Here is a 25568-nt window from a genome sequence, read left to right on the forward strand (position 1 = left end):
AGAGAACATTGAATACTAGCAACGATCCATTCCAAGGAAGGGCCCCCTACTTCCACTGACTTCGGGATCTAAAATTAAGCTTGGCCTGCGTTCAAGTCCCAGTTTTCCCTCTGTCCACCTGTGTGCTCTTGGACAAGCCACACTCCATGTTCCTGGGCCTTCACTTTGTCATAGGAAAATCAGGTTTTCTTAAGGACATGAATAGTAATACTTATTCTACAAGGGCCAAGACTATTCTGTTCCCAGTAGTATCCCAGCGTTTGGGACAGTGCCTGGCACTTAGTAGGTGGTTCATAAGTGCTGTTGATTGAATTGAGCGCCAGTTGGGTGCTAGGCTCTGTGTACATGCTTTAACTCAGGTGTTCCTTGAACTCAATCCTCTGAGCCCTTGTAGTAACGCTGTGTTGATTCTTCAAGGGATGAATGAAAGATTTGAGGCGGAACTTCCCAGCTGTCAGAGTTGGGCGACACTGGGAAGCTGGATTTCGTATCTTGACTAACTGATGTCAAGTCTCTGAGGCTGTAAAGTCAAGTCTGTAAAGTGGGGATAAGGGCACCTTACAGAGTTGGTTGCTCTGGGAATTGAACGTGATAAGGTTTGTGAAGCGCTTTCTTAGAACCGGATCTGCCACATAATAAGTGCTCAAGAAAGGTTGACTATAGCTGAGGAGGGGGGAAGGTGTGGATGAGCCCAGGAACCTTATTGTAGCCTGGGGGAGCCTGGTCCCTCGCGGCGCGGCGGGAAAGGGCGTGGCCAACCCACAGAGGCGTGGTCCAGGATTCAAGGGCAGACCAATGGGGGCGCCGAAGGGCGTGGCCCTGACCGACATGGGCGTGACCTCGCGCGGGTGGGCGGGGCCAGGCCGCTGTGGGAGCCTCCGGGAAGAAGATGCTCGGGCCAGCAGCCACCGCCAGCCCTGCCGCCGCTGCCGCCCGCGCCCGCCGCCCCCCGGGTCCCCACTAGCGGCCGCCTCCGCCTCCCACCTCCGGCCCCGCTCCTCCGGCCCCCCGCCCCGAGCAGGGTCTGGGGGGCTCGGCCCTCCGCCCGGGGGAGCAAAGAAGGGGGTCCTGTCTCCCCAGTAGTGCGACCAGTCCCCGGCCTCTGTGATCTTGAGAGAGACCCCACCCCTCAGTTCTCTTCGGGCCCTATCGGAGACCCCCTTTGCCCTCCCATCCTGCTCACATCCGCCCTCCAGGCTCTGTCGGCCCCCCAGATCCAGCTCCCTCCCTCCTTGCCTCCCCGGGGTTCCCCCTCCCCCATCCCTCCGCCGCCGCCCCCTCCCTCTCCCACATCCCCTTCCCTCCCCTCCCTCCCCGTCCCCCGCCCCCACCATGAGGATGATGGCCGCCGGCGCGGTGCACGGCCTCTTCACGGCCTCCGCGGCCCCGCAGCCGCCGCCGCCGCCGCCGCCGCCGCCGCCGCAACCCCAGCCTCCCCAGCAGCCGTCGCCGCCGCCACAGCAGCCGCCGCCGCCGCCGCCGCAGCCGCCGCAGCAGCAGCAGCCGCCGCCCCAGGCCCCCCCCATGGAGCCCGAGGCCCCGGATTCCCGCAAGAGGCCCCTCGAAACGCCCCCCGAGGTGGTCTGCACCAAGCGCAGCAACACGGGAGGTGAGAAAGGGCTGCGGCTCGGTGTAGGGAGCGGGCAGGGGCCCTCGCCTTTCTCTCTCCTCCTCCCCCGCCCCATGGCAGGTGCAAGGGCTCTGGGGAGGGGAAGGGCGCCCCTCCCGGGACCGGGGCACGGAGAGGGGAGTTGGGGAGGGGGCCAGACCCCTTGTCCCTCTCGCCGCGGCCCCGGGGCTGCGAGCTTTGTCTGCGATGAGAGGAGTTGGGGGGGAGGGGGTGGTAAGTGTCCTTGGGGGGGGCGCGAAGGATGGGGGGCGTGGGTCCCTCTGGGCGGGTGTCTCTGTGTCCTTGAGGGGTGTGTGATGTGACCCCTTGGGGCAGGGGTGTTCCCGGGCTGGCGTGTCCTGGCCGGGTAGCGGAAGGAGTAGAGGAGGCCTGTGGACCCGGAGCTTCCAGCCTCCCTCTCTGGGGACGTCCTGAGCAAGGGTTGTCCCAGAGGGAAGCATGTGTGGGTCATGGGCGGGATCGTGCATGGGGACAAGCTGGGTGGGTGTGTTGGGTGAAATGGAGGAAAGGGTGGGTGTGTAAAGCTAGGTGGGAGAATGTGTGGCTGGGACAGGCGTGTGTGTGTGTTCGTGTGTGCCTGTGGGCCTTGTAAGGCCTGGATGTGTGACATTAGGGATCATGGATATGACAGGAAAGAGGGTGTGTGTGTGCAGGAGACAGGGCGAGATGAGAGGGGCTGGGCTTCATGTTTGAGACCCTCTAAGGGGTTTGTGTGACAAGGGAAAGTGTGTGCCTGTCACCCCAGAGGGGGCTGTGGCAGAGTGTGACACATAGGGAGAGGGTGTGTGTGACATGCAAGGGGGTGTGTGTGGGATGCCGAATGGGCCGGCTCTGGGTGTGAGCCATGAGAGGCCGTGTGGATCAGGGGACGGCAGTTCAGTGTGTGACACAGGCGTGTCTGGGGTGGGGTGGGACCAGGAGAAGCTGGTGGGGGTATGTGACAAGAAGAGTGTGGGTGTGACTCCAGAGAGGCTGTGGCGGGGTGTGACACATGGAGGTGTGCAACAGTGACATCAGAGGGGGTGTGTGCAACAAGGGAAGGTGGGTGTATGATGAGGGAGAGGCTGGGGCTCTGTGGGTGAAACACACGAGGGTGTGTAACAAGGAAAGGGAAGGATGGGTGATCGTGTGACAGGAAATGTGTGCATATGACACCCAAGGGGGATGAAAAGGGAAGGTGTATGTGTGTGACACCTAAGTGTGTGTAAATGTGTAACAAGGGGAGGGGTGTGTGTGTGAAATGGTTGAGTGGGTGACACCAGAGGTGTGGGGATCTATGTGTGGATAACAGAGAGAGAGAGAAAGAGTGTGTGTGTGTGTGTGTGTGTGTGTGATGGCTGAATGTTTGATACAACAGAAGGTGTGCGTGTGTGTAAGACAAGAGGGACCCTCACTGCGTGTGTGGCCTGTGGAGGTTTGTGTGCCGGAGAATAAAAGACAAGCTGGGAACTCTAGTATACGTCTCTGGTGGGGACTCAGGATGGAGACTGGGTTTGTCCAGGTCCTCAGAGCCCAGCCCATTAGCTCCCCGGAAGGAGGGAGACCCCAGAGCAGACAAGCCCCTCCCGGCGGTCACCTTGGCCAAAATCTGCACTTCCTCTGGCCTTTTCCTCCGGATGGGAGAGGGATGACCTCGAGCAGAGGGCACCTTTCCCCCTCCGCCAGGCACTAGTCGGGGAATGGGGACCTTCCACCTCCTCCCCTCGGATGAACACAAGCCAAGTCTCTTCCTCACATCCCAGTGCCCCCTCACTGTCCAGGTGGGACACGATCAGGGACCCACTGGCTGCCTGTGAGGGTGTCCAGCAGAAATTGGAGGAAAGGGAAGTTGGGGGAGGGGGTGGGAGGGAGTTTCCTGTCCTTCTTCCTGCTTCCCCACCCCCAGCGCACACATGAATATGTCCCCGCCGACTTCCTTCCCTCCTTCCTGCCCCAGTGCCATTCCCAGTCCCGGAGAGGGTCCGGGACCCAGGCAGTCCCTGAGCCCAGCCTGCCAGTCCAGTCCCGCTCCTGCTGCAGGGGGGTGTCTCATCCTTCTCTTAAAGAGGCTGAGATGCTCAAAATCTGATCTCTAAGAGCAGCACAACCTAACAATGGTGATGCTACCGAGCACGGTCAGAACCGAGTACTTGGCATCTGGTACGAGTCAGGCTCTGAGATATGGGTTCATTTCCCAGTACAACCCTTGGGGGAGACGATTTGAGCTGCTTTTTCAGGTGAGGGAAACTGAGGCTCAGTGAAATGAAGCCACTTTCTCAAAGTCACACAGCTCATAATTGGTAGAGCTGGGATCTCTCCAACGCTCGGCTGCCCTGTTCCAGAGCTCATGTGCTTAACCACTGTGCATCCTGCCTCCCCCAGCAGCTGGGAAACTAGGATGAGCCCTCAGAGACTCTCTCCTCCAGGCTCTTCCTCCTCCCCTCCTATTGACCCATGGGGAAACTGAGGCCAGGGGAGGCAAAGAGACAGTCCTCCATTTACATTTACAGAAACACTCAGAGGCAGGGCTGGGCGAGGGTCCAGGACTTTCATCTCAATATTGAGGGCTCTTTCCAACAATGCTTTCATGACTGTGGGACGCTGGGTCAACCCCACCCCTCTTCTGAGCCTCAGTGTCACCATCTGCCAAATGGGCAAATAATAATAACCACAGCTATAATAGTAATAATAGCTACCAATATTATTGCTTAATGGCTTACATGTAGTATTTCATTTAATTCTCCCAACACCCTATGATGTAATAGTAATAAATTATAAGAATGGCTAACATTTCTGCTGCTACGGTGTGCCAGGAAGTGTATGGGAAATGCTTGGCACAGACCAATCATTTAATCCTTACAGTTCTGTTATGTTACGTATCTTACAGATGAAAAAATGAGCACAGAAAAGTTAAGTAACTTACTCAAGGCCAGTCAGCTAATGAGAGGCAGAGCCATGATTTGAACTCGGGAGACTGGCTCCATTGTGTGGGTAGACACTATAGTGAACCCCATTTTCAGGTGAGGAAACTGAGGCCCAGAGGGGTGAGGGACTTTTCCGGGGTGTCACAGCAAGTCGTGGCAGATCGGGCAGAGTAAGCTCTTGCCCACGGTGCCAGCCTGCCACTCCTATTCATTCTTGGGGGCTGATAGAGGAGATGGTGGCTGTTAAAACTGGCTTCTGGGCACTGTGACTGGCAGGCAGATGCCACTGGGAGGGAGACAAGGCCCTAGGACAGGAGGACTTGGGTGAAGAGGCTGGATGGAAACTCCGGTTAGGAACTCATCAGAGAAACAAATGACCCGTCTGTGGGACAGTAACAAAGAATGTCCCCCTTGAGTACAGATCATAACTTAAGGCGCCACTAGAACGGCCCCTGTATTCCTGGCTATTCCTACCTCTGTCCCCCCTCAAATATACAGAAACGGCAGCTTCCCCTTACACACACAAACACACATACATACACACCCCACACTCCAAACGTAGCTGACACACCAGCCAACATCCCAATATCCCTCACTTGCTCCCAACATCCCTCACTCTTTAACACAAAGACAGTGTCACCAGAGTTAAGAGCCCTGGAGTGAAACCTTCCGGGGCTCATCTCATCCCTGCCACGTGCTTGGTGTGTGACCCTCAGGCAAGTTAATTCGTTGCTCTGAGCCTCAGTCTCCTCATCTGGAAAATGAGAACTGCAAGGTCTACCTCTCCCTCTCCAGGCTGTTGTGTGGGTTAAATGAGATTGTGTCTGTGCAGCAGAGTGCATAAAGCCTGGCAGATGGTAAACGCTCAATTAACAATATCTATCACGTTATTATTATTATTAGTGCCACTGAGAATGTCATAGTCCTGCTTGACCATCCAATGGTGATTCGCCCCAAGGAAGTCATACCCCCTCCACCTTTCTCTCACCCAGAGACAGTGTCACAACTCAAAGACAGCATCACAGCCTTCGGCACCTCATCCCTGCAGATGCTTCGGAAACACACCCCAGTTGTGTTACGTTTGTCACGGGAACGGGCAACACCATCGTTCACAAAAAGACTTCACGTGCCTGACGACCCGCCCCTCCTCAGCGAGACCGCTCCCGCCCCACACCCACCACCTCTTTTCTTCCACCAACAACATCCCCACCCGCTCCCCATGACAATGTCAGCGTCACACCCCAGCCTCCTCATACCTCCATAGAACATGCCGTCTCCTCCACCCCCGACCCCCAGACAAGAGCAAGTGCCATGTGTACCACACTCCAACTTTAGTCCCGTCCGCCTGAAACAACACCTCTGCAACACACACCCCTTCAGCTCTCCCTTTGTCATTAATTACCCTCCTCCAGATCAAAACCACATTGCAGGGTCAACTCACTGACGGTAAAAAATGCCACTCTGGGGCCGGCCCGGTGGCGTAGTGGTTAAGTTCTCACACTCTGCTTCAGCGGCCTGGGGTTCGCAGGTTCAGATCCCAGGCACAGACCTACACACCACTTATCAAGCCGTGCTGTGGCTGCGTCCCACATATAAAGTGGAGGAAGATGGGCACGGATGTTAGCCCAGGGCCAGTCTTCCTCAGCAAAAAAGAGGAGGATTGGCAACAGATGTTAGCTCGGGGCTAATCTTCCTCACAAAAGAACAAGAGAAAATGCCACTCTTACCACTCTGAATCTCTTGGGTAGGTAAACGTTATTTATGGAGGGGGTGGGGGAGTATGCTTTTTGGAAGCCTCCAGAAGCATTCCTGAGGAGGTGGGCACAAAAGGGAGGGGGAGACCAGAGACTCATAGTGACGAGAAGAGGAAAAACAGCCCCTTCCCAAAGTGGAAATGCTTAACATTGCCTCAAGAGGGAAACAGATGAATCAGGAGAGCTGAAGTTTGTCATCTTCGGTTCTTCAGTCCCTGTCACTGAGTAGAGGGAGCTGCCTGGACCCCAAGGGAAGAGCTCAGAGGAGGTTGGAGGGTGGTTGGGTGGAAAGTTCTGGCATCTAGATTCTGCTTCAGTAAAAGGAAGAACTTTTTCACAGGTGGAGCCTTGGGTGTTCAAACAGGGTGTGAGGTCTGGGGATCCGGGTTCAGCTGAGGTCACGTGCCTGCCCCTTGCTGCAAGGCAGTCTGGGAAATAGAGGCCTGGCTTCTTCCTGGGGGAGGTGGGACTCACACGGTGGGAAATGCCCCCAAACAGGAAGGGCATGCAGAAGATTCTGAAGAGGACCAGAGCAGACTGCTGGTCACCACGGGATCCCCTGGGACCTAGAGTTCTGAGCTTCTACAGGTGGAGGTCTCAGTGGGTCACAATCCGCAGGAGACTCAGCTGAGGAGGGGGCTCCAGAATTCCCATTACTCTGATAGCGGAACCACCGAGCACCCACAAGGTGGTTTAAGGGGGTCCACGGACAAACTTTTTTTGACCATTATGTGTTTTTTTTAATGCGCTTTGGAGGGAAAAACATAACCAGCCCTTCAAACTCTGATTATCCGCAATGATTTTTAAATGTCCTCTTTAAATAGCTGCATTTCCATTTTAAAAGCTAGTGGACTTAAAAGAAATGGACTGCCTTGTTCCCCCGCTGTCTCCCCAGCACCTAAAACGAGGCACAGTGTGGGTGCTCTGGAAGGATTTGTTGGAGGAAGGGAGAGAAGAAGGAAGGAAATAATAGCCCAGAGGGACGTACAAAGGGCAGAATTCAAGAGGGTGGCGTGAGGAAGAAGGGAGAGATACTGAGACAGGGTACAAGCAGAGGGTCTAGCTTCTATCAGCGAGAGGACATTCCTCCTCCAAGAAGCAGGAAAGAGACTGGGGAGGGAGGTGATGAAGAAAATGGGGTCTCCCCTCCATCTGCTATCTCCCAACAAAGCCCCAAATGTTAGAGACTCATTTCCCCATTTATAGAGCGCTGACGGTGTACCAGGCTCTGGGATAAGAACTTGTCTGCATGAAGTAGGCAACAATAATGATGATGATGGTTTCTCCAGTGCTCTGTGTGCCGGAGACTTTACAGTTTATCACTTAATCAATCACAGTAACCCTATGAGGCAGCGTGATCATGTCCCCATTTTATAGATGAGAAAACTGAGACCCAAAGAGCTGAGGCAACTTGCCCAAGGCCACACGGCTTGTCAGTGACAAAATTCACACTCAGTCTAGGGCTGTTCCTGCCATTTCCTATGGCAATTCTCAGACAAAACTTGGGAAGTGTGAGAGACAGAGTGCAGAAAATGGGGTGGGGGGCGTCCCCGGTTTTCTTCAGAGCAGGCAAATACCTTCTGTCTTCAAGAGGGAAGCTGGGGTAGAGGCCTTGACTGGAGAGAAGATGGGGAGTGAGATCGGAGTCCTAGTGGGAGTGCCCTCCTCATCTGTCTGAGCCTTCCAGAGATGAGAACTGGCCCCTCATCCCTGTGACAGGTTTAGGGGCGGGGCAGGCAAGAGGCCACCTCTGTGAGCCCAAGGAAGAAAGTGAATTCAGGGGGGTCAGGATGACTGATGGGAAGGCACCCTGGTGGGCTAATGATCTAATAGGCTTAATGGTCTGATTAGGCAAGTTTTAAGAGGATTGCCTTGGGCTCAGGGAAACCCCTTAATTCTAGACCCCCTCCCCATGCCTGCAAAGCCACATCCAGCCCCTTGCCGCCATATCCCCATCTTAACACATCAGGGAACCCAGAACCTTCAATCTCAAGGGACCAGGCGGAGATGGGCAGGGCTCCCAGCCCCCCACCCCACCCCCACTTTCACCAGAGCCAGTTTCTCTTTTATCTGCTCTGTATGTTGGAGTTTCATGTGAGACATTGAAAATAGGTTTCCTTTGCTTAAAAGAAAAAGTTGAAAAACCACTGGGGGATGGTTTAAGACTTTGAGCTTTGGAAGCAGAATGGCCTGGCTCCTCCCTTCCTTTTCCCAGTGTTTGCTGCCTGCCTACTCTATGTGCCAGGCACTGCGTGAGGCCCTGGGACGCAAGGGTGAACTCTAGTGACGTGACCCACGATAGACTTCTGTGATACACTGCTCTGAAGGCGTGAAACGGGGGATCCACCCCTCCTCAGAGTCCAAGGAAAGCTTCCAAGAAGAAGTGACGTTTGAGTGGGGACCCCAAAGACAACAGGAATTCACTGGGGGAGGGGAGTTCCAGGCACAGAGAATGTGCAAAGGCCCTGAGGTGGGTTGGAGGAGGAAATGTTTGGGGAACCAAAAGGAAGGTGTGCCTGGTGCCCATAGAGGAAGATGAGGATGCAAAGCTGGAAAGGTGGGCGGGGCCAAATCACAAAGAGACTTACACTGAGAAGGCACCAGAATTTTTTCCCTAGGAGGACGTAGGGGCAACGGTTTGGTTAGAAGGTAGGAGAGGCTGGGCGCTTGCCTTGAGACTGCATTATCAAAGTGTTTTACGCATGACCAAGAAAATTGGTCCCTAGCAAAGGACCCTTGGCACCACCTGCCACCTCTAGGTCTTTGAGGCTGTCCTTAGCCACCAGCAGGGGAGAGTGTCAAGCAAGGGAGGGCCAAACATGAAGCAGAATTGCATTTGAATCTCAATGGGGCAACTGTCTTGGTGCCTCTGGGCTACTGACCTTGGCCCTGTGCCCTCACTTCTCTGAGCCCCTCTGCGCCTCAGTTTCCTCTTATGTAAAAATGGAGTTCATTCTACCCACCTCACTGGGAGATTGTGAGGAATGGATGAGATCAAGCTTGCAAAGCACTAGACGCAGCGCTGGGTCAATAGTGAGCATTGAGAGCATCTCCAGAGTCCAGCCCTCCTTCCCCCCGCCCCCTCCTCCCTCGCTGTTTCCACCAGTCAGATGGCTATCACCTCCTGCCCGGACCATTGCAGTCACCTCCTCACTGGACTCCCAGCTTTTCCACCTTTGCTTCTCAGTCTGCTCCCCTCATGGTGTCAGAGGGATCTTCTTGAAACCTAAGTCAGATCACAATCCCTCTCCTGCTCAGAGCCCTCCCGTGGCTCCCACCCCACTTGAAGTGAAAGCCAAAGACCTCACCACAGCCCCCAAGCCTCAACACCCTACCACTCCCACCACCCCTCTCAGGCCTCATCTCCTCCCACTCTCCTCCTCTGTCACTCAGCCCCAGCCACACTGCCCACCTCACTTTCTCTCAAACAACCCAAGCACAATCCCACCCCAGGGCCTTTGCACTTGCTCTTCCTCCACATAGCCACATGGTTCTGCTCCCTCTTCCACAGCCTGGAGACAGTATATCATAGTGGTCCAGAGCATGGACTCTGCAGCCATGTTGGATTCAAATCTCAGCTCTGCCACCTACTAGCTCTGTGAACTGGGGCAATTCCTTGACCTTTGTGCTCATCTGCAGAATGGGTTTATTAAAGTACCTTTCTCATAGCATCAGTGTGAAAATGGAAAGAACTGGTATTTGTAAAGTACTTGGAACGGAGTCTAGCGCAAATTAGGTGCTGTAGAAATGTTTGATAAACAAAGAATTCTTGGGGAGGGCTTTCCTGGCCAGGGATCTGAGCATTCAGCCCTACACCCTCATCCCCCTTCCTGCCTCTTTTTGTTTTCTGAGTACTTACCGCCATCTGACATAAAGCAAACTGTCTGTCTCCCCCTCTAAAAGAATGTAGCTATGTGAGCTTTTGGCTGAATCTGTCCAAATAAAGACCTCTTCTGTCTTTATTTGCCTCATTTGCCCGCGAAATCAAGGAGCTTTGTCTGTTTCCTTCACGGCTGCTTCGCTAGAACGGTGCCAAGCAGGGAGCAGGTGCTTAGTAACTATTTGTGGAATGAATGAATGAATGAATGAATGAAGATCATGATTTGTATTATTTTCCTGACTGCTATTCTCATGCTGATTCCTCCCGTATGTTACTGTGATCCCGGTGGTTTCCTAGCCCACCAAAGGTGAAGACCCCTTCCCCTGACTCCCCTCCCCGCTGTGTGCCCCGCAGAGGAAGGCGAATACTTCCTGAAGGTGCTGATCCCCAGCTACGCAGCGGGCTCCATCATTGGCAAGGGCGGGCAGACCATCGTGCAGCTGCAGAAGGAGACGGGAGCCACCATCAAGCTCTCCAAGTCCAAAGACTTCTATCCGGGTGAGCCCCGGCCCAGCACTCTGTCCTCCCTCCCACCTGGGCCCTGGATGAGGAGGAAGGGCTGCCCTAGGGGCAGTGATAGTGGTGGGGGGCCTCCCCTCCCCCTAAGGGGACAGAGCTGCCCTCAACCCCAAGGGCCAGACCCCAGCAGATGGGGGTGGGGGCAGGGCAAGACAATAGGCCTGCTGCATATTCATGAGCTCATTTGCATGATGTGCTGGCAGATGTGCTCCTTCCCACACACCTGCCCCTTTGGGTCAGTTGGAGGAGCTGGGAGGGTGGGCAGGGAGGCAGGTGTCAGGGTGTCCCTCAGGGTTTGGGGGGCAGCCGTCCGTGTTACACACACCCCCACTCTTTCCCTCTGGATTTCTCTGTCACCCCATCTTAACCAGTCTGAGTCTCACTGGTTTTCTGTCTGTGTCATTCTTTATGTGTCTCTTTCTCATCTGTTTCCGACTTTCCCATCTCTTGTTCTGTTAGTCTCCCTTCCCCTCGGCCTCTCTGTCGCCTCCTGCTCTTCTATTTGCTTCTATCTCTCTGGTTCCATACCCTCCATCTCTTGTTCTCTTATTCTCCCATCCCGGCTGTCTGTCTCTGCTTTGCTTTCCCTCTCCCTCTCCTCTTTCCCTGCCTTTCTGTCTTCCCATCTCTCTCCATCTTTTCCTTTCCCTCCACCTCTCATATTCTCATATTTTTCTTTCTCTTGCTCTTGCAATGCACCTTCCTATTTAATCATCCAGTCAACCAATATTTAGCAGCACACCTCAATGGGGTCCTTCTCCACTGGGGTTGCCCCTCGTTTCTTTCTGCCTCTGCTCGCCCATCTCTCCCTTTATGTTTCCCTCTTTCTCATAAGTTTCAGCTCCCTTGTGTTTTTTTCCCTCTCTCCAAACCTAGCCCTTTCTCTGCCTCTCCTCCAGCTCTCTCTCTCTCCCCACAACCATAAATTTTTCAAGCCCCCTCCACTCTCTCTAATCCCCCTCAATATCTCTCACCCCTCCGTATCTCCCTCCCAAGGCCAATGACCCAGCGTTGACATCTAGGAATCCAGGGAAGGCACCCTGAATTGCATCTTTGGTCCAGCGCTGGCTCTAGCTCATCCTTAATCCCTTTGGATTTTTTAGGTCAAACACCAGAGCTGGAGCCTGGGGTCAGGACACATTCATTTCCTCTCTCTGTCTCTCTCTCTCTCTCTCTCTCTCTCTCTCTCTCCCCTCCCTCCCATCTCACTAAGCAGCTTTGGCAAGAGGTTTAGAGACAAGGCCAGGGAACCAGGCACACCTCCCCCTGTTCTCTTCCACCCTGGCCCAGTTTGCCCCACACCCTTCTAGCCTACAAGGTACAGACAAGACCTCTGCTTGGGACATTCATCCTGGGACACTTGGTTCCTTGCCCCTGGATCACATTTTCTGACATGAGCCACGTCATCTCCTCCCAGCTCAGTCACACATCCCACAGGCGAGGCAGCTGAGAACCCCGCAGAATGGGAAAGTCATTGACTCCCCTGGGCCCCACAAGCAACATGAGCCAGCATCTCCCCTCAGCCCCAGGGCGTGCGTCTAGCCCGCTTCCGCTCTCCTGATGTGGAACTTCCAGATCGTACAGCATGTCCTGGCTCCTGACTCAGAGATGCAGGACACAGCACCCTACATCCTAGTCCTGTCCCTAGGACCTCCCAGGACCCACAGGAACGTAAGACGTGGAGATGCTACTGCACGAGACAAACAGCGTATTTCCCTCTGCTCTTGGCTGACACCCTTTCATTCATTCATTCAACACATATTCTCTGAACACGTTCTCTATGCCAGCCCTGTGCTAGATGGAGGTGGGGACACAGAGTGACTGAGATGCTGCCCCCTTGCTCTCTCGGATCTCACAGCCCAGTAGGGGAGACAGACCGAACACCAATGATGACTGAGCATGGTCAGAGCTAGGACGGGGAAGCCCAGAGGATGGTTGGAACCCAGGCAGGGTACGCGACGCAGCCTGGGGAGGTCAGGAAGGACTTCCTGGAGGGGGAGCCCAGAGCAATAGGTAAGAGTGAGCTAGACAAAGAGCAGTGAGAGGTGGTTCAGGAAGATGAAATAGCATATTCAGAGGTGGGGGGATGGTTTTTCAGTGTGGCTGAAGCATAGAGAACAGGTGAGAAATGACAGTGGAGAAATTGAAAAGGTCCTCTGAGCCTTGTAGGTTCACACACACACACACACACTGCACTTTGTCCACTATGTGCAACAAAAACCTACCTGGCCCTTAACCCCAAGGAAGCAACAGAGCATATAAAGGGTGTCCCCTCCTTGGTACAGGAAACCCCAAGCCCCAGATTCAATCCTTCTGGGTCACACATGGAGAAACCAAGACCCAGAAAGAGGCAGGTACCTGCCCAAGGCCACACAGACTCCGTGTACTCACACAGACACCCTAGTGATTCTAAACTCCTTCTGATTTTGAGCATCTGCCTGAAGCCCTGGACCCTGCCCCCAGAAGAAAAGCATAGACACACACATTTTTTTTAATTTTATTGATTTATAACATATTTGTACCAAAGTGCAAAATCTTAAGTGACTACTTAATACATTCATACATATTCTTTTTTTCTATCAAAAATACAAAAGCAAAACTGCAGTCATTTTATGCCTCCCCCCAACACACACACACCACACACCCCAGTTTTGCACTGGGTGGTGCAGTGGTTAAAGGCCCCAACTCTAGCCAGACACCTGGGTTCAAAACCCCAATCTTTCACTACTGGTTGAGTGAACTTGGACAAACCCCAAACCTTCTCTGTGCCTCTGTGTCCTTAGCAGTAAATCAGGAATAATAATGTCTTAATATCTGCCTCAGATATAATGTGAACAAATCTATATAAAGTACTTAGAATGGCGCCTGGTGCGTGGTGTTATGTAAGCTCCAGCTGTCATTATTGGACATTCTTTCAGGGTTTAACTGAGCCTGCCGAAGCCCCTGTGGACCCCGGTTAAGAACTCCAAGGGAGTAAGAGATCACAGACCCCCTGAGCTGGAAGGAATCCTCACAGAGATGGGAGGCTGGCCACTTCAGCCAGGCTCTCCCTGGGGCCACCCCGCCCCGCCCCCCCCACCCCCAGTTCCCACCCTGACCCACACCCTTTCCTATTTACACCCAGACGGAGGCAGCCTGCACGCTGACTCACCCTTGGCTCAGACCAAGCCATTGTTCTGGGGTGGGGGGGAGTAAGAGCGAGGAACAGCGGCCCAAAAGAGATGGGGGATGTCAACTCCACAAGTGACCCAAGATAGTGACGCCCAGACGCATAGCGAGACTGGCATGCCAGGCTGAGAGCAAGTGAGGGGTCAGAGTGGTAGCACCAGCATGCTGCACTGGAATGCCCTCAGGACACCGGACACTCACCCCCAAGTGTCCCAGACACACAGGCACGCGGAGCCTGGCACACACTCCAGACCTTTTCCAGACCCAGGGAGCTCACCGGTCCTGCAGACAGAGTCCCACCCAGGGAGAGACTCACACACGCTCCACACACCAAACATGCCCAGCTCACCCAGGCAGCCACATGCTCACACCAGACAGTCATAGTAGAGTCTCCTTTGTCTGGCTGGAATACATACACTCAGACACACACACAGACACATCAGTCCTCCAAACAGTCTTCCACAGGGACACCTGGGTCTGCCTGTTGATCGCTTTCTCCTTCTCATGTTCACACACATCATTCAGTCTTATCTGTCTGTTTGCTATACACACTCATACACATATACATGCATACCTCACACCTCTTGAACACCTAGAGGTGTCTGGCTGTCTCTTTGCCTTACTCACACACGTGTGCACACAATAACGCAGACACACACAATGTCACGCAGTCTCAAAGTGGTGTACTTCATCGTACAGCCTCACTGCTGCTTCGTGAGATTCTTTGTTTCTTTCTCTCAAGCTCTCATGTACACACAGCTCAGTCTCACAAATAGTGTACATAACCTTGAACATCACAGCGACACCAGAACTCTTTCCCACACACACGACTGCACACAAACATCTTTACTGGAATCACTACATTATGCAGTCTGTTTATATCTCAGTCTGTCCTGCTCTTTCTCTTATACACACATATACAGACAAAGATAATTTAGCCAGTCCTGTCAAGTATACACATGCATTCGTGCAAATACACACACACACACACACACAAACCGCTCACCCAAACAGCCTCACAGATATACTCACACTGGTCACAGTGTCACCAGAGTCTCTCTCCCACACACACATATCCCACTACCACCCAGAGTCAGCTTCTCTTTTCCCCGCTGTCCCCCTAGTACACACACACACACTGTAAGGATGCGCAGGTCAGAACCACAGCCAATATCTGGAGTGTCTCCAGCAAAGGTACCCACGCCACCCTCCTTTCTCTGTCCCCTTGTCCCCACTCTTCCACGAGTAGCCTTTGACCCACTCTACTCTCCCTTCCCCACACCCCTGCCCTCCCCCACTCTCAGCCCTCCATCTGGTGGGTCCAGGCAGGCACTCAGGCCTCTCTTCTGTCTCCCCCATCCCCCAGCCCTTCCCCATCCTCTCCAAAAGCCCAGAGGCCGTCGCTGCAGGCTTTCAGGGGTTGCCATGGCAACGGGGCCTCGTCCCTCGTCCCCCTGGGGGTGGGCTGAGGACCCGGCCAGCCAGACCGATAAGGGGGTTCCAGTTACTGTGGCAACCGTTGCAGGCCTGAGCTCTCGGCTTCTAGAAGGGGGGGAGTGAGTGAATGGTTGCCAAAGCAACCGGGAGCCAGCAAGGACTGGGAAGAGGCAGCTGAGCCCTGTCTCCCCTGCCCAGGGCTGCTGTGGGCATCGCAAAGCACTTAAGCATCATTCTTCCATCCCCTGGGGTTGTTTTAGGGGAGGGAGGTGAAGTGCAGATTACAAAACAGGGATTCCACTCACTCTTCCGGCCACCCATCATGGCCTGGGAGCCCATGCCAGCTTCCCTGGGCTTACCGTGTGACCTGGGGCCAGTCAGGTCCACTCTCAGACCTCAGTTTTCTCTTTCTATTAAATGGGGCCTGTCTCTCAGAAATGTCCCCATTCCTGTCTGATGAGCCCTCTCTCTTCCTTGCACAACAGGAACCACAGAGCGAGTATGCCTGGTACAGGGCACAGCAGAGGCCTTGAATGCTGTGCACAGCTTTATTGCTGAGAAGGTCCGAGAAATCCCACAAGCGATGACCAAGCCTGAGGTAGTCAACATCCTTCAACCCCAAACCACGATGAACCCCGACAGAGCCAAGCAGGTCAGCAGGGGCAGAGACTGGGTTTCTGTAAAGCTGGCGAGGGGCGGGAGAAAACACTCCTCCCACACCACTGGAGTACTATGGGGGTTCCATGGGATAAAACGTTTATCAATCAGCTACATGGTAGTGGTTAGTATTATTACTAGGGAGTCAGTCTAGGGACTCCAGACCTCTAGGAGTGGGCTCGATTCAGAGAAAGAGTGAAGGTCTGGAAGAAGTTAGCCCAGAACCTCCTACTTATCCCTCCTTCCTGGGATTATCCAGATCCTTTTCTCCCTTCCACCTCATCCCATTGTCTCTCAGGGCAACCTGCCTCCCACTTCCTGTTCTCACCGGAAGTGACCTCAGTGACAGTTCATCCATATCCAGAAGAGTTTAGAAATGGCCTCTCATATTCTCTCTTTCCATTAATTACTGTATGGGAGTAGCCACCATTTTGGAGAAATGGTGTTTCGCTAGCAAGAAGAGGGGCGGGTCCCTCTCCTCCACAGTCTCTCCAGGAGGGATGGAAGGAGGAGGGCAGCCCCTCTGGGTTGCCTCAGTTACGGGGAAGCAGTGGTGTAGGGGCGTGGCAGGGAGCGGACCAATCGCTGCCCGGTCCTCTCCGGTTGCCAAGCAACCACGGTGCGCACGGGGCAGGTGGGCTTGCTGTAAAGGCCCTGGGAGCACCGTCCCTGGGTAGGGAGCGAAGGGGAGGGGAACGCGGGGCTGGCTGCGCACGCTCCTCTATTTCTCTCCCTTTCTTCGCTCCCAAATACATGCGCACACGATGCAAAGGGGCGAGAAGCATCCGCCAGTGGTGAGGGGTCCTTACGACTTCCTGGAAGCAAAGACAAGAGAGAGGGCCTCGGTAAAAGAAATCTGGAATTCTTGGGAATTCTTGTTGCCCTGAGGTGGAGGAGACCACGGACCTAAGTTTCCCCAAGCTCTGCGGGGAACGGTGGGCGGAAAGCCCTGGAAGCATGCTGCCCTGCGCATCGCTCCCAAAAAGAGGCTGCGGGCTTGGGGCTTGGAGCGCGGCTGCTGTCCTTGGTGCTGAAGCGGCCCTGCTCCTCGCGCCCCGCCAGGCCTCTCCCGAATGCCTTCCCACTAGCAGGCCACAGCTTACCCACAGGGAGGTGAGGGTATTGCCTCTTCCTTCCGCCTTGGTCGCGGCCACAAGGGGCTCAGGGTTCATCAAGAGTTTGCACGTGTTGCAGGGAAAATGGGGTTAGCACCATCTGCGCCTGAAAGAGCCTCCCACCCCACCCCCTAATCCACAGGAACTCTGAGATAGTGGAGTGGAAAGGTTATAGAACCAGGATTTTTCCTCTGCCTTATTATCCGGGGGCCCCAAAGAGTGAGCGAGATAATGGCTGAAGGCTCAGGCTCCGGAGTCAGATGTTGAGTTGAATCAACACTGATGCTTCTTACCTGTGTGACCTTGAGCAAGTGACTTGATTTCTCCGTGCCTTGTTTTCCTCATCTGTAAAATGAGATTCATTATGGTACCTACTTAAGGGTGGTGCTTAGTGTTCATTGATGTTTGAAAAGCACTTAGCATGAATGCCTAACGCATAGACAGTTCTCAAAAAATGTTAGCTGCCGTTACTGTTATTATGGGATTTTTGAATCAGGAGACAGGTCTGTTCCCTTTTTGCCTTGGACTTCCTGTGTTACTCTGCGTCTTCTTCCCTCTGTAAGCCTCAGTTTTTCTTTCTTTACAGTGTGGAAGCTGGGGCAAAGTAGGGATTATAAATTGAAATGCCTCCAGGATTCAGAAAGAGAACATAAAGGATGGGGGACTGTGGCCTCACCGTAGAGATATAATGCCACCCCTATGGAGGCAGCTGCTACTCAGCTCCACTTGATTCTTGCCCTTTGGGAAGGTGGACATAGTGTTGCCACATCTTCCAAATTCAAAAGGAACCAGAAATATTTGCAATCAACTGATTTTTAAAGGTTGGCTCTGTTTTTAAAACACTATGTGGCTGTGGGCTGGCCCTGGCCTGAGGACCACCAGTTTGCCACCTCTAGGCTAGACCGGTGATTCTCACCCCTGGCTGGTATCTGAATCATCTAGGTGGCTTAAAATGCAGATTCCAAGGTCCCAAATTGGAACCACTGAATCAGAATTTTTGGAATAAGGCCTGGGAATCTGAACATGGACTCTGGCCTGGGATCAGATCCTGGCTTTACTGTTAACTATCTGTGTGACCTTGAGTAAGTTACTTAACCTCTCTGTGCCTTGGTTTCCCAATCTATAAAATGTGATAATAATAGTGCCTACCTTGTAGGGTTGTTGCTAACATTAAGTTACTATATGAAAGTGTTTAGAAAAGTGCCTGCCACATGGTAAGCACTGTTACCTGCTGCTGCTGTTATTGTTATTATTATTATCATTATCGCTATTATTTTTAAATCTCCAGACTTGCAAACCATTGGGATAGAGGGTCTCTGAGGTCTTTCTGGTTCTAAAACTCCTACAATTCTATGGCTCTGTGATTCCAAAATTCTAGGCATGTATTATTCTGAGATTCTACTGTTCTAACATCCTGGGACTCTAGGATTCCATGGAACTGACGCTGTGGATCTCTCTAAGATGCTGTGCTTCTACAGTCTGGGCCTATCATGAAGGCAGCTACTGTTTTCTGAGGGCTTCCCATGTGCCAGGCACTAGGCAGTCACTTTAGTCATTGAATCTTCCCAATAACTGTATGGAGGAGCTGTGGTTATGTCAATGTTGGAGATAAGGAAACTGAAGCACAGAGAGATGAAGGCATTTGCTTTCACCATTTCTTGGTGAACACAATTGCTGGCATGAAAAGATTCCATCCTTCCTGCATTGCTCTGAAATTCTGTATCACATACTAAAAACCTCTTTACTCTTAGGTCTAGTTTTGTACATTCTACTGTTCTATCCCCTTGACTTATCAAACTTCTTTTTTTCCTAACGATTTTTTTTAAATAACAGCTCTATTGAGATCTAATTCACATACTGTAAGGTTCACCATTTTAAAATGTCTAATTCAGTGGTTTTAGTATATTCACAAAGTTGTGCATTGATCACCACAATCTAATTCCAAAACATTTTCACCACCCCAAAAAGACGCCCCATACCCATTAGCAATCACTCTCCATTCTCCCAGCCCCTTCCCACTGCTAATCTACTTGTGGTGTCTGTGGATTTGCCTATTCTGAATATTTTATATAAATTGAATGACATTTTTGTGGCCTTTTGTGTCTGGCCTCTTTCTCTTAGCAGAATGTTTTCAAGATGCATCCATATTGTAGCATATATCAAAACATCATTCCTTTTTATGGCCAAATAATATTTCAGTGTATGGATATACCACATTTTGTTTGTCTGTTCATCAATTGATAGAAATTTGGGTTGTTTCTACGTTTTTAGCTATTATGAATAATGCTGCTAATGAACATATGTTTTCAGTTCTCTTGGGTATATACCTAGGGGTGGAATTTCTGGGTCATATGATAAATCTATTTTTAACTTTTTGAAGAACTACCAGACTGTTTTCCAAAGTGGCTATACCACAAATGTGGGATTTAAACCCAGTTCTTCCCATGGAGGTAACAATGACAATGACCATTTCTTGAGTACTTACTGTGGGCACATATTAATTGCACACTCACATGGCACCCTATGCTTGGCACACAGGAAGTCATCAACAAGTGTTGTTTATTTGAATGAATGGATGATGACATGCCCACGGGGGCCAAACAGAAACATGACTGAGGGGAGGTAGCCAGGTATAACCTGGCAGTGGTCGGCTGTGTGAGTCACCTGAAGGGCAGCCATACTCACTTCTGGCTAATCATGGTCATACTTGAATTTCAAGCTCGTCATTTCATGCATGATCTCAATTAGGCCTCACAATAATCCTGTGGAGGAGGTATGAATAGCCCCATTTTACAGATGAGAAAACTGAGTCTCAAAGAGATGAGAGCCCTTGCCCAGCATCAGTGGTGGAGCCAGGATTTGAACCTGAGCAGATGTCTCCAGAGTCCAAGGCAGCTTTTCAGGGATCTGTGTGCACAGACTGCAAACTGGTGGCCTGGCTACTACTCAGTGGTTCTTAGACATTTTGAAGAGGTTGCCAACATTTGAAAACTAGGATGCTTCACATTTGACAACTCAGAATTTCCAGTTAATCTAGAAAACTCAGATCAGGCTGAGTTTGGCTACCCAAATGCACAGCACCTTACCACACATACACACTCTCTCTCTCTCACACACACACACACACATGCCACCAGGTTAGATCCACCTGGCTGCCTCCACCCAGTCCCATTCCTGCTTGGTCCTTTGGCCATATCATCACTCATTCTTTCATCCATCATTCATTCACCCTCCCTTTGGTGAGTGTGTCCCGGGCACTCCTCCTCTGGGCACTGAAAACCCAGCAGTCGCCAAAACAGACAAAAATCTCTACCCTTGTGGATCTTTCATTCTTTCATGGGGAAACAGAAAATAAACAAGTAAATAAGTAAAACATGTAGGATGCCAGAGTGTGAAAAGTACTATGAAGAAAAATAAAGCAGAGAAGAAGGGAAGGGAATATTGGGGCATATATTTTTTTTCTCATAACTTTTTATTTTGAAAATGTTTAAAGAATAATGCAATGAATTCCCTATACCCTGCACTTAGATTCACCAACTGATAACATTTTCTTTATCTCAACACACACACACCTCGGTTGGATTTTTTTTTTGCCGATCCATTTGAAAATAAGTTGTACACCTCATGACTCTTCACCCTGAAATACTTCAGCATCTGTCTCCCAAGAGCAATGACAGTCTCCTATATTGTTGTATTACTATTAGCACACTTAGAAAAATTAACACAAATTCCATACTATTATTTAACAAAAAGCCTATACTCAAATTGCTCCAAAACATCTTTTATATCTATAGGGTATTTTTGTATCCAAGATTCAGTCAAGGTTCATTCATTGCACTTGTTTGTTTACCTCATTAGTCTCTTTTAATCTAGAACAGTCTAGGGTATATCTTTGAAGGTGAAGGCAACAGAATCACTGATTGGATGTTGATTGGATGAGTGTGGAGGAAGCGAGGACTCCTAGGTCGTGGGCCTGAGTAGTGGAAGGATGCATTTTACCGTGCCCTGAAACGAGAAGACTATGGCAGAAATACATTCGAGAAGGGAGATGAGGAATTCCATTTTGAACTTTTCGGTTTGAGGCGTCCATTCAACATTACACTAGAGATGTGAGGTTAGCAGTTGGATACAAACCTGGAGGTGTCTGTGCTGCGGACATAAAATAGGCACGTAAACAAGCTTTGATAATTGGGGGGTCAGCGAAGGCCTCTCTGAGGAGGTGCATTTGTGCAAAGACCTGAATGAAGAGAGGGGCGAGCTGCCTTTTCTGGGGAAAAGCGTTCCAGGTGAGGGAACAGCAGGTGCAAAGGCTCTGATTCTGGACTGAGCTGGGAAAATTGGAGGAACAGCAGGGAATCTAATGTGAATGCAGTGGAGTCAACAGGGGAAGGAAGGGAAGAATTGAAGTCAGAGAGATCAACAGAACAGAGCGTGTAGAGCAGCAGCTGTCAGCCCTGTCAGGCCCCACGTCCCCTTTCTCCTGCAAATATTTTCCCCTGCCCACTTTACTCTCTGAAATTGTATATATATATCTGTGTGTGTATATATATATAACATATCTACATCCATAAGATTTTTAACAGTTTTACTGAGATATAATTCACATACATACAATTGACCCCTTTAAAGTATGCAATTCAGTGGTTTTATTATATTCAGAGTTGGGCATCCATCACCACAATCAATTTTAGAACATTTCATTTTCTCAAAAAGAAGTCTTGATCCCCTTAGCTATCACCCCCCAATCCCCTCAGCTCACCACCCCCCCTCCCCGCCGCCCTAAGCCACCACTAATCTACTTTCTGTCTCTATAGATTTGCCTGTTCTGAGCATTCATATAAATGAAATCATACAATATGTGGTCTTTTGTGCCTGGCTTCTTTCACGCAGCGTCATGTTTTCTAGGTTCTTCCATGTTGTAGCATGGATCGGTACTTCATTTGTTTAAATCGATTGCCAAATAATATTACATTGTACAGATGTACATTTTCTCTATCCCATAAGACTTTTTTAAATAAAGGAGAAATGAAAAGAAGGTGATTTGTTATAAAATAAGATGAATTTGAATATGTAAATGCTCAGCCAGGACCACAATAGGGGAAATAATGAAATAGTCAGCTGCTCACACCTAACATAGTCTAAGTGAGTGAGGCAGTGACAAATGCGATGATCCAGAGTGTAGTATTGGGGACTTAAATGATGCATGTGGCATTACTGCTGACGTCATGGTTTCCTAAAATGATGAACGACTCTTGGTTAAGTTCAGAACAAAACAACGTACAATCTTCCCTTGATTTACTGATAGTTGTATTCTTAGAAAGTTCAGTAGATCTTAAAACCATGCAAAAAAATACTTGGTACTTACATGGATCATGGGGTTCAGTTCTGGGCTCAGAGATTTATAAACAGACTTTTCACCAACATGAATGTCCAGGGGAACATTGAAAAGTTATACAGGACCTGGGGCATTCTTCGTTGTGAGGAAGCGACTCTCACACTATGGGGTGCAAACATCCGTGGCCCTGCCCACTGAATGCCCATGTCTGCCCCCAGTCCTTGCGACAACCAAAACCTGCTCCCACAAATTTCTCAAACACCCTTGGGGTATAGCTCAGGGGTGGAGAGGACAGGCAGAGGTGACAGCTTCAGGGATGGAATCCAGAGGTCTGAGGGGACGTGGGAAGGATTGAGAAGGAGGAATTTATGTGTAGAAATGCTCCTGAAGATGTGAAAGGAGACGTTTGGTTTTGAAATATCTCCGCTGAAATGAAGGTTGATCAGATTTGTGACCGCAGAGGATGGGCTGCTCTGCAACTGAGAAGAGGGGACCACCATATTTAAGTGACCAGTTTCCTCCCTGCCTCTCAGACGTAAGGTTTTGTTATCTTCATTTTACCGATAAGACAACTGTATGCGATTGCTAGGGCTATCGTAACAAAGTACCACAAACTGGTAAAATGAAACGATTCATTTTCTCACAATCCTGGAGGCTAGAAGTCCGAGATCAAGGTGTCGGCAGGGTTGGTTTCTTCTGAGGCCTCTCTCCTTGACTTGTAGATGGCCATCCTCTCCCTGGGTCTTCATATGGTCTTCCCTCTGTGCGTGTCTGTGTCCTGATCTCTTCTTATAAGGACACCAGTCATATTGGATTAGAGCCGACCCTAATGACCTCACTTAACCTTAGTTGCCTCTTTAAAGACCCTATCTTCAAATATAGTCATATTCTGGGGTACTGGGGGTTAGGATGTCAGCATATGAATTGCTGGGGGAGGGGGATCAATTCATCCCATGACAATGACAAAGAGATTAGACAAAGAGATTAAGTGCGAGATGACCATGCCACAGTGTGGGAAGCACAGTGGGGCAGGAATCCACAAGGCTGGATTTCAGCTCCCTCATTATCTGGGTGACCTTGGGGCAAGTCCCTTCACCTCTTATGCGTCAAATGGCTCATCTGTAAAGTGGGACTAATGATGCCTTTTCTGGGGCTGGGAGTCAGAGCACTCAATGATATAGAAGGGCACAAGCACCAGTGCAGGCTGGGAGCAGGGTCCTGGAGGGCCCCCACTGGGTCAGCCATTAAGCCTTTAGGTGCTGGATGGAAGGGAGGTCCCAGGGCTCCCAGGGCCACGGGACAGGGTGGCTGAGAAGCTACTGAGGGATAGTTGGAATACTAGCTCTTTTTTTACCAACCAGTATGGAAGTATTTCAATATTTTTAACAACCAGTGAGACCATACTAGTGCATATCAAGGGAGGTGCTGGGCCTGATTTTGGACACTTGAGAGCAGGGGCAGAGAATGACTGCAATGTTTACCACTCTAAAGACCCTCTCTGCCGCTCCCCACGCAGGCCAAGCTGATCGTCCCCAACAGCACGGCAGGCCTGATCATCGGCAAGGGCGGCGCCACAGTGAAAGCCGTGATGGAACAGTCGGGTGCTTGGGTGCAGCTGTCCCAGAAGCCAGAGGGCATCAACCTGCAGGAGCGCGTGGTGACTGTCAGCGGTGAACCGGAGCAGGTGCACAAGGCCGTGAGCGCCATCGTGCAGAAGGTACAGGAAGATCCCCAGAGCAGCAGCTGCCTCAACATCAGCTACGCCAACGTGGCTGGCCCTGTGGCCAACTCCAACCCCACCGGCTCGCCGTACGCCAGCCCCGCCGATGTGCTGCCTGCTGCTGCCGCTGCCTCGGCTGCTGCTGCCTCCGGCCTGCTGGGCCCTGCGGGGTTGGCGGGCGTGGGAGCCTTTCCTGCCGCCCTGCCTGCCTTCTCAGGCACCGACCTACTGGCCATCAGCACAGCGCTCAACACGCTGGCGAGTTACGGCTACAACACCAACTCCCTCGGCCTGGGCCTCAACTCAGCTGCGGCCTCTGGGGTCCTGGCCGCTGTGGCCGCTGGTGCCAACCCTGCCGCCGCCGCCGCTGCCAACCTCCTGGCATCCTATGCGGGTGAGGCAGGGGCGGGGCCAGCCGGAGGGGCTGCCCCGCCTCCACCCCCGCCACCCGGAGCCCTGGGGTCCTTTGCATTGGCCGCGGCTGCCAATGGCTACCTCGGGGCCGGGGCGGGCGGTGGGGCAGGCGGAGGGGGTGGCCCGCTGGTGGCCGCTGCAGCCGCGGCCGGGGCAGCTGGGGGCTTTCTGACAGCAGAGAAGTTGGCAGCTGAGAGTGCCAAGGAGCTGGTGGAGATTGCGGTGCCTGAGAACCTGGTGGGAGCCATCCTGGGCAAGGGGGGCAAGACGCTGGTGGAGTACCAGGAGCTGACAGGCGCCCGCATCCAGATCTCCAAGAAGGGAGAGTTCCTGCCAGGCACGCGGAACCGGCGGGTCACCATCACGGGCAGCCCCGCGGCCACGCAAGCCGCTCAATACCTCATCAGCCAGCGGGTCACCTACGAGCAGGGAGTGAGGGCCTCAAACCCCCAGAAAGTGGGATGAAGCCCGTGGTGTATGCTCCCACCCTCTCCCTCTCCCTCCTCCTCCTCCTCCTCCTTCTTCTCCTCCTCCCCAACTCCTGACCTCAGCTCCGTGTAGTCCTGCTCCTCGAGGGATGGGGCTGGGGTAGGCCTGACTGCACCCCCCCTTCTGGTAGTCATAGGCAGGATTGAGTGATGGCTGGGGATGGGGCCCAGAAGCTCCCTCCCCAGCCCTGAACTGACCCCTTCTTCCTTCCTCCCTACGCTTGACTGGGCCTGACCCTCCTCTCCCAGGGCCCAGGTCTGTGTGATATCTGTATATATTGCATTTTGTTGATTTTAATAGAAAACAAAGCGTTATTTTCTCTTTCTTTCCCTCCTTTTTTTTTTTTTTTTTTTTGGTAAGGATTTTTTTCCCCCTTTATAAGTTTTTCTTTCCATATGGGAGGAGGGGAGGGAGCCTCTGGGTCACCTAGAATGAGGGGCCTCCCCAGAACAACACCCCACCTCTCCTGCTTTCAGTTCCAGATCGGAGGGAAGTGATGGGAGTAGAGATAGCAGAGGAGTCAGCTGAAACGGGGCATAAGGAGCAG

At 51.9% G+C, this 25568-nt stretch overlaps 1 protein-coding gene across 1 annotated transcript; it reads left to right on the forward strand.

Moving 5' to 3' along the window:
- The first annotated feature begins 1332 nt into the window (after positions 1-1332).
- Positions 1333-25335, forward strand: NOVA2 (NOVA alternative splicing regulator 2). Its single transcript, XM_004440174.3, has 4 exons — positions 1333-1609; positions 10522-10665; positions 15777-15943; positions 23915-25335. The coding sequence occupies exons 1-4, from the start codon at positions 1333-1335 to the stop codon at positions 24995-24997; spliced, it is 1671 nt and encodes a 556-aa protein (XP_004440231.2). The 3' UTR covers positions 24998-25335.
- The last annotated feature ends 233 nt before the right edge of the window (positions 25336-25568 follow it).

Source organism: Ceratotherium simum, chromosome 33, assembly GCF_057802395.1.
Source record: "Ceratotherium simum simum isolate JZ-2026a chromosome 33, ASM5780239v1, whole genome shotgun sequence".
Lineage (NCBI taxonomy): Eukaryota > Metazoa > Chordata > Mammalia > Perissodactyla > Rhinocerotidae > Ceratotherium > Ceratotherium simum.